This window comes from Girardinichthys multiradiatus, chromosome 20, assembly GCF_021462225.1.
Source record: "Girardinichthys multiradiatus isolate DD_20200921_A chromosome 20, DD_fGirMul_XY1, whole genome shotgun sequence".
Classification (NCBI taxonomy): Eukaryota; Metazoa; Chordata; class Actinopteri; order Cyprinodontiformes; family Goodeidae; genus Girardinichthys; species Girardinichthys multiradiatus.
This window is the reverse complement of record NC_061812.1, coordinates 44,764,087-44,776,722: the sequence shown is the minus strand read 5'-3', so window position 1 is coordinate 44,776,722 and position 12,636 is coordinate 44,764,087. Positions and strand designations below refer to the sequence as shown.

Below are 12,636 nucleotides of genomic sequence, written 5' to 3'. Positions count from 1 at the left end.
ATCATATGTATGCCCCCAGGGGGGCATGCAGTCATGAGTTACTTCTAAAATTTATAGAAATTTTGCTAAGCTGGAAACAGTAAAAAAAATTAATGACAAAAAGCAATGCTTCAGTTAAGTTTATCTTATAGGAATTGTTGGTTCTCACTGATTCTGGAGCCAGTGATTTGGAAAAAAATGATTTATTTCTTAACATGCATTAATTTGTCTGCACTGAACAAATTAAAGACTGGATTTTTCTATGTTTTTCAAGAAGTGATTATGTTCCAGCTATAAAATACAAATTTGTTTCACCTTTCATCACCTTCCATCTTTACCAGGTTACACACTAAACCTTTTTTGAATACTGCTTTTGACTGCATTACAATTACAACCACCTGCTTAATATTGGGATTTTCTTCTGTTTGTTTTTCTGTTTCTGGAATTTGTTTCAGGGGTGAAATAAAGGAATTTGTGTAATATTAACAAATTAAATAAAGTGGACCAGATTAGCTATAAAAGATCTTGGGAATATACCACATACATGAAAGTAGATATTATAATGATGCTTTCTGTATTTATTTGCTAAATGCTAGCTTTCCATCTGAATATATATCTGTGACAATATGTGACTATGAGTTCATCTCATTGTTGCAAAATGTGTTTGTTAGAAGATTGTCCACGCCTTCACTGAAAGAAATGTGACATTTTGTAGGTTTTGTCCTGCCATTCAGTCCCATGTGATTATGACATGGGGTGAAATGAAACATGCTCAACACAATCTGATGAAACGTCTAAGCATAAACCAAGATTAGCGTCAAACAGGCAAAAAAAGGTTTCACAGATTAATGGCTGCTGCTGGTGACTTCTAGAACATATGACTGTAAGTAGAGATGCTGCTGAGGAGAATGAGAACTCTTTAATGCAAACGACAGTAATGAGGAGTGAACTTACTGTTTACATGACCCAAAACTACATAATCCATGGCAGCATGGGAAAAATAAACAAAACAAGAACAGTCAGCAGTTTGGGAATAATCCCTCCCAGTCATAAGTGTTCTCTTGACACAAAAGGCTTGAAACACACACTAGCATTAGCCTTTATAGATAACCTGTTTTTTCTCAAGCCCTTCAGAGATGTTTTTGAATAATTTACAGGGTGTTTGAGATGCGTTTCCAAGGGAACTAGGAGAGACACCCAACGAAGAGCAAAAACCTGATTCAAACATGATAATATCTGTAAATATATTCAATCCACATGATGCCTGGCAGTTGTAATAGATCTCTGTGGTGTGATTTATTTCTCTGTAAATTATTCAATGCTTTTATTTTGGGCTGCACGGTGGCGCAGTTGGTAGCACTGTTGCCTTACAGCAAGAAGGTCCTGAGTTCAATTCCCAGCTGGGGGTCTTTCTGCATGGAGTTTGCATGTTCTCCCCATGCATGCATGGGTTCTCACCGGGTACTCTGGCTTCCTCCCACAGTCCAAAGATGTGCTTGTTAGGTTAATTGGTCACTCTAAATTGCCCTTAGGTGTATGAATGAGTGTGTGCATGATTGTTTGTGTGTTGCCCTGCAATGGACTGACAACCTGTCCAGGGTGTACCCCACCTCTCACCCATAGACTGCTGGAGATAGGCACCAGCTTCACCACAACCTAATATGGAATAAGCAGTAGAAAATGACTGACTGACTTTTATTTTGATAAACTGACGTGAGGTCGGACTTCGTGTGCATAACAAAAACAAGCAATCTTTATCTGCTTCATCTGTGGTTTCCACTTGTTGAGAAAACTCTTAATTTTCCATCTTCTAAGCCCCTCACAGTGAGTTGGGCTGAGCTGGTAGACTCTCGCCTAAGAGACGCATGATGCTTTCTGTCACGATGTCACCACTGTGGTCCTCAGGTGGTCATAGAAGGAGGGTATTTAGGCTCTGCATTTACAGCTCTGCATTTACAGACCAGGCATCACATTACAAAAAATGGAAAAGGAACATGAAGAAATGTAAGCTGATAGTTTAATCACAGCTTTTCAAATGAAAAGTCTTTCTCTTTCTGTTGGAAGCAGGATAACAAGCTGCTTTTTGTTTAGTATGAGCTTGTTGCTCTTGTTTGATCAGAACATTTTTGGCTTAAATGTCATATTTCAGTTATGGTACTACTTAAAAGTAGTCACATTTTGTCATGTTCTGAGACCAACACCAAGTAGTACATATTTGTGAAGCACAAGGAAAATGTACATGGTTTACAAAATGTTTTTTCAAAATAGAAATCTAAAAAGTGCAGTGTACATTTATGTTCAGCCCTGTTTACTCTAAATACAATCCAGTGCAACCACTCCTTGAGATGTGCAAAGCTCTGGCTCTTGGATTTTAACCCAACCCTGCTTTAAACAACTCCACAGCCTTCTCCCTGACCTGTCTCCAGTGTTCCTTGGTCTTCATGATGCTGTTTGTTCACTAATGTTCACTAACAAATCTGTGAGTTCTTTGCAGCTGCATTTATCCTGAGACAAATCACACGCTGGCATTATTTACAAATTAGGGGACTTCTGAAGGCAGTTGGTGGCCCCGCATTTTATTTAGGGGCGTCAAAGTAAGAGGGCTGAATATCAATACAAGCTGCACTTTTCAGCTTTCAAATGTTCCTTCCACTTTACACTTATCTACTGCTTTCTATTGGTCTGTAGCCTAAAACCCCATAAAGTACATCTAAGTTTGTAGTCTTAATATGATAAAATGATACTGAACACTTTCACAATGCAAAGTATTGACCTGTAGTATCAGATCCTGTCTTTATTTAGAAGTTGAATTATTAGTTACCAGACTGGACCTATATTGAATGAAAACACCACACCAAGCACTTGATTAATATTTTTACTCTTACATTGTATGCTTTTGAAAGTAAGACATAGTAAGCATTGTGAAAACAAGAAGTCCTGAAATCAGTTGAAGTAATAATTTACTACAATCTACAAGCAAATATCTGTATATGGGTGTGGCTGAGTAGGCAGTCTGCAAATCAGTACTTTGTTAGCAGCATGTCTACTGCCTGTGAAGAAGAGTGAAAACAACCTGTATATGGGCCAGTATTCTAAAAGAAAACCCCAGACTGCAGAAACATTTCTGTGAGCTCAGGTTCTTTCATTAGCTGCAGCCATTTTCACATCCTTTCTGTCATGTCTAGGAACTCCCTCGACTTTCCATTTCACGAGGATGGCTGTTCATTCATTCATTTATCCCATTAAAACATAGAAATCAGCGCTCACAAAGTGAAATAAATCCTAGGATAAATGATATGAGATCTCAGAATGCATTGAAAAGGCCCATATCAGAACAAAAAGCATAAATCTTCTGTTCATAAATGTTTTAAACCACATCATCAGACAAGCACAGTAATGCTTATTTAAAATTGCAAAGTATGGGGAAAAAATGTTAACAGTTTTCACACAGTTAATATGCTTAATGTTCTACCTCCATTACAATGTTCAACAAACCCCATTAGCCTAAATCGGTTGTGAATAAACTGGATTTATCTGTCAAGCTGCACTAGTGAAATTACCCCCAGTAGACAAATCCCACAACAGTTAGTTTGGTGGGAGTAAAGCTGCTAGACAACCATGTGTTGTCTAGCAGTTCACCTTCTTCTAAGGTGAAGTGCGCAAAGTGATCAAAAATAGACTTGGTCGGTTCACAAGCACCATACTTCCTGTTTTTGAATCCTCTTTCAAGTCTCCTTCTTGGTTTTTGCCATTACTCACCATCAGGAGGCACTGGTCTGTAGACATATCACAATGCATGGAGATTTATGAGGCATTTTCAGTAAATCAACCTTGATTTGGCATGTAGAGAGTGGGATGTAATGTTGATCCGTGTTAACTCATTACTAGGAAAGAAATAATCTCCAGACATGCAGGCACATGGTCATAAATCTTCTTATTTTTCTGAATAATGTGCATGACATTTTTGTGCACCTGTGTGCTTTTAATATGTGTCCTACATGCAGTTTAATAAATTAGGTCCCTGTTTTGATTGGAATCTGCTGACTTCTCCTTTTCCAACCATCACCCGACCTGCCGTCCTCCACAAATAACTCCGGTACCGTCAGGAGGGACTACTGATTTCAGGAGAAGTGAAACGTAAACTGAAAAAGAGCTCTGCCTCTGGTGATGGCAGAATGCAGGAGTCTGTCTGTTGCCATGACTTGGCTATATTACTTCATTACTGCAATAAGTGTTATTACTCAATATCAATCTTATTGGAAAGGTTATTTTCAGCAAAAGCTAAAAATGCTCCAGAATGATTACATTTTTACCACTTTATTCTTTAGTCTTGTGAGAGAACATATCAATTCTCAATCTTCAGACAGGAATGTCCTTAATGTTTGGTTTAATTCTGTATTAAACCTAAAGAGCAAGCATTTGTCTTCACCAGATAAAATATAGTCTGCCGATATGCAAATCTTACTGGAAATGATTCCCAATCTTCTCCTTGATGTCACCTTGACTCGTTATTACAAGGACACGAGATGTGCTTTATTTTATTTTTTTTTCAATTTTGGAACATGCACTTTCAGAAATACTGTTCTAGTGAGAAATTTACATACAATCATCGACAATAAACCTTCCAAACATCATCATCCATGGAGATCCATTTGGGGCTATTTAATGTTGCCCAGGGATTTTCTTTATTTAGGCAAGAAAAATACAATAAAAAACAGACTTGTTGACCCCACAGATCACTTCCAAGTTAGGCTTGTTTTACAGCGGGGAATGTAAGCATTTGATTTGAATGCAGATTTTACAGGTTTTCCCACTTAAGAACAGAGAGGTCTGTACTTTTCATCATAGATACACTTCAACTGTGAGAGACAGAATTATAAAAAAAAACATAAAAAAAACTGATTGTATATTTAAAAAATGACTTTGCAATTTATTGCATGAAATAAATATTTGATCATCTACCAACCAGCAAGAATTCTGGCTCACACACACCTGTTAGTTCACCTTTGAAAAGGCCTACCAATCCTCCACTTATTACCTGTATATCTGTCTAAAACACACCTGTCCAAACAATCAATCAATTAAACTTCAACCTCTCCACTACGGCCAAGACCAAAAACCTGTCTAAGGACAGCAGGGCCTAAATAGTAAACCTGCACAAGGCTGGGATGAGCTACAGGACAATAGCCAAGCAGCTTGGTGAGAAGACAACAACTGTTATTGCAATTATGAGAGAATGGAAGAAACTCAACATTTCTGTCAATCTCCCTCTGACTGGAGCTCACCTCATGAAGTATCAATGATTATTAGTAAGGTGAGGGATCAGCCCAGAACTACATGGGAGGATCTGGCCAATGACATGAATAGAGCTTGGACCACAGGCTCAAAGGTTACCACAAGTAACACACTACGCTGTCATCAATTAAAATTCTGCAGCATGCGCAAAGTGCATACATAGTGAGATTCTGGGCAACAACCTCCTTTCCTCAGTAAGAGCATTGAAGATGGGTCATGGCTGGGTCTTCCAGCATAACAATGACCTGATACTCAGCCACAGCAAGAAGTGACTCCGTAAGAAGCATTTCAAGATCCTGGTGTGGCCTAACCGGTCTCGAGGTCTGAACCCAATAGAAAATATTTGGAGGGAGCTGAAACTTGATGTTTTCTAGCGACAGCCCTAAAACTTAAAAGATCTGGAGAACATCTGTTGTGTGTGCAAACCTGGTCAAGTACAGGAAACGTCTGACCTCTGCAACTGTAAACAAGGGTTTTGTAGCAGATATAAAATTATTTTTTCCTACTGTATCAAATACTTATTTCATGCAGTGCTATTCAAATATCATACAATTAGATTTTCTGGATTTTTAAATTGTACCAATGATTGAAGTTACAGACCTCTCCATTCTGTGTCAGTGGGAAAACTTGCAAAATTGCAGGTGTATCAAGCACTTATTCCCCCCACTGTATATGCTTAAAAGCTAAGAAACTAGTTAAAAGGAACCGGTCCAATTCCGCAAAGAAGAGTAGTAAAAGATCCTGCCAGAATACCAGAACCAGATGCCCTTGATGACCGTTTGAAGCACCTTTGCTACATTTTACATATACATGTATAAACTAAAATGATTGAGATGGCGTTATTAAATCACCAGTCATGTACAATCTGGGCTTACCTTCAAGAGGAATGTCGATGGCTGTAGTTGTATGAAAGGCATAAATACAGGTGATCACTGACAGCTTCAGCATGGCAGCCAATCCTGGGTTTTGTTGTGAGCTCATGGTTTCACTACAGGATTTAGGACTTTATCAACAAAGAAGTACTGTCCTCCGTGTCCTCAGTTCATTTCTGGGATGGGCTGAAGATGCCGTACCTGTGAAGACAGCACAGATGGAGAAGCCCCCATGAATCCACCCAAGCTCTGGCAGACTCTAAGAGAAACAAACCCCAAACACAACAAATCCCCCGTGACCAAGAGCACAACTGCTCTCTGCTCAGCCTTGCAGAATGAGATGTGCTGCACATTTTCATTTTCTAACAACATTCAAGCTGTGAACCTGTTGAAAGTTTGCTTTAAAAAATATCTCCCCATTCAAATCGGACATCATCCTTTGCCCCTTTGGATGTTTTGTTGTCTGCTGAGGTGAGCTTCACAAAGAGTATTTTTGTAGTGCAACAACAAAAAGAAATAAGGAAAACCAACAGGAGCGTGTGGTTTAATAATGTATGGTAGATGTTCAGCCTTACTGTGGAAAACAACCGAGCCAGAGCTGAAATCAACATGAACATTAACATCAAAGCTTGGCCAATTTAATCGCTGTGTTGTTTTCATCTGGCGGTGCATTTTTCTGATAACAATGACTGAATGACTTAAAGAATGCAGCAACAATTTTATCTATTATTGCAGAAAGCGCTGCCTGCCTCAGGGCGACATAAAAAGCATGCAAAGTTTAGAGTCAGACAGAGTAAGCTGTCGACACTCTCACACAGACGTCTGCGGAGAGCACAGCGCTGGTTCATTTTCTAGCTAACAGATCAGAGTTTGGACTGTAATGAGCAAAGGTCCGGGCTGCTGGACCAGAGGAGGACAGAAAGCCAACTATGGGAGCTCTAATGTCAGGACAGATGCTCTGAAAACCTTTGGGGTGTCACTTCATTATTCTTCCTTATATTAGCTCTGACCCGGCTTAGCAGGTCACGATGGAGTAATTAGCCCAACAGCTAGAACACCCTAATAACAAAACGGAGTGATAATAGAAAAACATTGGAGATTAAGAAAAATGTGAACTCATGAAGCTGGTGGTCTACGGGGACTCCATCAGAAGGGCTTGAGCATACAAGTAACGCAACATAGATAAAGTCAGTAATTGCACTCATTGTGACTTGGTGAGTCTAATTAGTGTCAAATAAGGTGTGCATGTGTGTTTTGATGAAACAGTAACCAGATGAAGGTGTTCAACAAGCTGTGAAATGTCTTTACGAGACTGGAATCTAACTCCTGCACTGTTCTAATCTTCCCCTGCCTCAGTAAATTCAATAGGCACCGCTGAGGTCAAACTCCTGGTCAAGAGCTGTAATTCAATAACCAACCACTGAACAACACAGTTCATTTGGCTCCTTTGAGCCTGTTTTGATACGAACATGCACTCTGAACTTCTCATCCACGCTTAATAGTATTACCTGTGACTAGATATAGGCCTCAACCCCAATACGTTCAACTATCTTTGGTTTCAAGTACAGCTGCAAGTTTTCACCAGTTTTACACATCTTGAAAATGAATTTTGGTTAAATTACCATAAACATAGATCAAACTCAGTCAGATTACATGAAAGTTTCTGTGAACACCAGTTCTCAAGTCTTGCCACAAACTGTGCACTGTGACTGGGCCATTTCAACACATGACACACAATATATGATTATCCTTTGATTTAAACTATTTCTTTGCAGCTCTGGTTGTCTGTTTAGGGGAACTCTTCTGCTGGAAGATGAACTTCTGCCCCAGTCTCAGATCTTTAGCAGTCTCTAACAGGCTGTCTTTCCAGCATGGCCCTGCATTTAGCTCTATCCTTTCTGTTCCAACTGAAGAAAAACATCCTGGCAGCATGATGCTACCGCTGCCAGGCATTACTGCGAAGATAGTCTGTTTGTGCTAGTTTTCCACCACACATGGCCTCTTCAAGTAGGCCAAAAAAGTTCATTCTGCAACGTATCTGACCATAGTACCTTTTTCAATGTGACTGCTGTGTCCCCTATATGGCTTTTGCCAAACTGAAAACAAGATTTCTTGTGGCTTTCTTTTAATCATGTCTTACTTTCTGCCACTTTTCCATTAAGGTCAGTTTTGTGCAGTGCACAACCACTACCTGCCCTGGCAACAGACTCATCCACCTGAGCTGCTGATCTCTGCAGCTTTTCTTGTTTCTCTAATTAATGCTCTGTTTTCCCCAGCCTTTCAGTTAAGGTGGATCACAATGCCTTGGAAGGTTTCAAGAGTACTCTGCAAGATAGGTCCAGCTTGGTATATTGTTTTACAACCTAACCCTCCTTTTAAGCTTCTCTGCAACGTCATCTTATTTAGGTGTATCAAGCAAGCTGAATACAAAATGTAGCCAAAAGTTTAGAAAAACATTTTGCTTTAACCTCACAGTTATGCCCTACTATGTGTTGGCCAATCACATAAAATCTGTGAAAACTAAACTAAGGTTTGTGGTTGCAACATGACAAAATCTGAATAATAAGGGGTATGAATACTTTGTAAGTGTAATAAATATGATCCAAACCACTCCTGCTCAGTCACATTTCATACCCAATTATTAGAATTCCTGCGTAAGATTCAATTGATCTCAAAGAACGCCCCAGGAATGAATTCCTTTGTTTCATCTTTCCCAGACATCCTGTGACTTATGCTGCTAAAAACACATTTTAATGGAAACGTGAGGGCTTTACTCTAATTGGTTTGTGCTTTATCGGTGAGATTGGCTGGGTTAAGAAAAGAAGGGTCAGAGTGGGAGGGCTGCAATCCCCACAAGAGAGTGTTTCTCATTATCTTATGGCCATGGCCAACATCTTTTACCTTCTTAACATCGGCTTAGATGGATTACATTTTCTTCAAACTGGGCCTTGTGATTTAATTTGTTCACCCCTGCCCAATGATTTGTTGAGGACCAACATGGCCATCTGGCTGAGAGAGGCCCGCTCAGAACCTAACTGCTGTGAGTGATAATGTGTACATTGAACTCTGAGGGTATGGTGCCTATTGGACCTATATTATTGAGGCCCACCTCTCAACTCATGTCTGATTTAAAGACCACATGCTGTTCATAATCCCTGCCTCTCTCTGGAGCTATCACACCTTCCTTAGACGGAGTGAGCTGGCAGGAGGTTGAAAGCTGTTTGCTGTGGGAAGGGCAGCATGAACTCCAACCTGACTCTGCCACAGCTCAGGAGGGATAAGAGCTCAGTGCCGGACAGGCAATGCAGCAACGTGGGCCAACAAAATATTTTCTTTGTTCTGGCTGACAGATGAAGAACACCCTCTGAAAAATTACTTCCTCGTCAACCTGACCAAATCTTTAACCATTTTTAGATATCCCCGGAACAGGGGTGAAGGAGGCCACGACAATGTGGTCAATAGTTTTGTCATCATTTCTAACTTTGACAGGCAATGGTCCAGAACCCAAATTAGGACCTCACATTCCGCTGCCTCCTGTAGCAAATGTAGAATTTTGGCTATCATAATATGACACATTAACTTTTTTTTTTTATCTTTTGTTTATTGTCTGTCTCTATGTCTGTAACAAAGTTCCACTGGAAGTTTCTGATCAACTGAGTCCAACTTCAAACCCTTGCAAAAATATGTATAGCTCATAGGTAGACCAAACCGCACCAACGTTTTTTGGTAATAAAAAAATTAAAAGCACAGCATGCGTTTGTATACAACTGAGTCAACTGTAGGTCACGTTTAATAAATTCCGTTTATGTTTAATGAAATTGAACTTCTGTCTCGTCTGATCAGAGCACCTTCTTCCACTTGTTTGCTGTGCAGCCTACATTGCTTGTGGCAAACTTTCAACAGGACTTCTTAAGGATTTATCTCAAGTCTTGGTTCTAGCCACTCCTTCATAAAGACCAGAGTTTTACAAGCACAACTAACAGTTGTCCAATTGACATAATCTCCCACCTGAGGTGTGGGTATCTGCAGCTTATCCAGAGTTAACATGGGTCTCTTGTTGGTCTATCACATAAAATATAGTGACGTTGTGGTTCCAGGCTTCCTACAAATATTCCATTTTACCCCCTGCCCCCTGAAAAATGAGAAATCAAATTTGAGTAATTTCTGTAGTCCTGAAGCAACCAGACTGCATAGGAACCTTGTGGTTGTAGTGTAAAAAAGAACTGTATGTAAAACGGTGGGTAACAACACCTTAATGTTGGGAAAGGCTCTCAGTTTGTGAAACCTTCCTCGAAGGAAATGTGTATGAAGTCAAAATATTGGTTGGATTTATTGTTTTATTCTTGTGAGAAGACAGTGTGTTTTTATGTTGACTTCATGATATATTCCCATTTTTCTTTTAGCAAATACTTTTTATAACTTATTGTTTACTTTAACAAACCTACCTTATCTGGTCTGTTTTGTAGCCTGTCTTCAGCCGTTATTTACAGTAGAGTAACCATTGCACACTGCTTCACTCTGCATCTCCCGTTGACTTCAACTTAATGAAACAGTTCTGGCCCTCTTCCACAGAAAAATTGGCAAGCCTACTCTGTGTTTGTTGACTCCCACATCTTTTGCAGCTTAGACCAGATGATTAACACTCATTATCTCAATCAAAATAAAGACACTTATTTCCATTTCAGTGTGTAGCTATGGATAGATACAGAAACAGGCCTACTCAATCACTGGCATATAGAAAGAATGTTGGCTCCATAGCTAACAACAATAGAAACCACAACCAGTCAGCCAACATCCAAAATAATGTGGAGCCCACTGAAAGAGAAATACCCGTGCTTTATTTGCAATGAACAATCTATATATAGATTAATTAGATTAGCCAATACCAGGTCTCCATCCAATAACTGGATGATTTACAACTCAGGCCTGCACACTCCATGCCACAAGGACACTGGAGTTATTAAAATCAATGTCCATGTATTAGGAATGTAAAAATTATAGATATATGCATGTGTACAAAGCAACTATGTCCATAGAACAGTCTAGATTGGATGCAGTTTTTGGGTGAAACTCAGAATCACAGATTTTTAAATGTTTGCATGATGAAAGGGTAACGTTATGTTTGTGACATAACTACTGTAGGGCTCCTCTGCTACTATTTCTGGCATAGCGATTCTTGATTGTGGGAAAAGAAACTGCAGCAGGAATGGCAAAATAAACAGTGAAAGAGATTTTAGGTCCTCATCACTTCAGCACAGTTAAATTTACCCTGATCATGAAGGTCAACTAATATTTCTGGAGAATGATTGTATTGCATGTGGTATAAATATACAGCTGGCTAATGTGTTGTTATATTCGTGCTAATGTAATATGCCATACAGTGATGAGAAATTTGTTTTATTGTTGTCTTTTGTATTCTTACTGCAACCTAGCCTTTTTTATTATTTTTATTATATTATTTATTGACACTAGTTGTTGTTAACTGCATCATGGAAACGTGAGTAAATTGAGATTTCCTCATTTATGAGTAGGTACAAATACCCCTCTATGAAAGATTAGTTATTTTTTATTGGTTATTATCTAACAAATACAGTTTGTTTACTAGATGAAATGCTGATAAGTACGTGTTGCACAGCAGACTGCTCATTCTGCACTGAGGGTAATTGTTTTATTACTTAACATCCAGATATTTTGTCAGTATACACAGCATCGTTCCCTTGCTTCAAACTAATCTATCACGTGGCACAGAGTTCTGTTCTACTCCTTAGTGTATCTTAGCCAGGTGTTTCAGTAAATGAAATGGTGGTAGTGACTTTCTAACTGCAGACATGTTTGCATGTTCCTGTCACATTTTACCACAGCTGTATAATAGCAGAGCAGATGTAGAACTATTGAAAATGGGCCAACAACAGAAATCAGAAGATGAGATTTGAGGGCCAGACTCAGATGTTCAAAACGCCTTAAACTTAATGTACTCCTTGAGAGCAATATGCATTTCAGCATCGACACAGTGACTGCCAGAGAGCCATTGGCTGAGAACGTGCCAGGCAGTTTTTTTGCTTATTCCTTAAAGGCAACACTTTTTTTGGCATTTCACTTCTTTTCACCTCAACCTGACCACTTTAATCCAGTTGTTTAGGGAAACAAAACAAACCCATCACGCTAAGACTCACCTTGTTTTTTGCCTGTTTTTTGGGAATTGCCTTTTCTTTATTTTTCTTTTTTTGTCTTTTCATACTCCACCCAAGGTAAATAATCACTCCAATCTATGGGGTTAGTGGAGGTCAGACACTTGAGGACGCTTTCAAGCTCCTGATTCATACGTTCGGTCTGACCGTTGGACTGGGGGTGATACCCTGAGGTTAAGGAAACTTTGGCTTCTAAAGCCGAACAAAACTGTCGCCATACTTGGGAGGTAAACTGGGGACCATGGTCTGAAAGAATGTCTAGTGGAATTCCATGAAGCCGAAAAACATTCTTTACTAGTAAA

The 12,636-nt window shown here is 39.4% G+C and overlaps 1 protein-coding gene across 8 annotated transcripts in view; it reads right to left on the bottom strand.

The window, feature by feature from the left end:
• chl1b (cell adhesion molecule L1-like b) overlaps nucleotides 1–12,636 on the bottom strand; it is a 120,130-nt gene that overhangs the window by 55,642 nt on the left and 51,852 nt on the right. For 6 of the 8 annotated variants that reach the window (XM_047347105.1, XM_047347097.1, XM_047347100.1 and 3 more), the window contains exons 2-3: nucleotides 6,150–6,347; nucleotides 934–951 (exon numbers count right to left, since the gene is read on the bottom strand). In XM_047347105.1, the coding sequence (XP_047203061.1) occupies nucleotides 934–951; nucleotides 6,150–6,255 (124 nt within the window). In that variant the 5' untranslated portion in view covers nucleotides 6,256–6,347. The remainder of the gene's footprint in view (nucleotides 1–933; nucleotides 952–6,149; nucleotides 6,348–12,636) is intronic. The other 2 variants (XM_047347099.1, XM_047347101.1) reach the window with 1 other exon arrangement.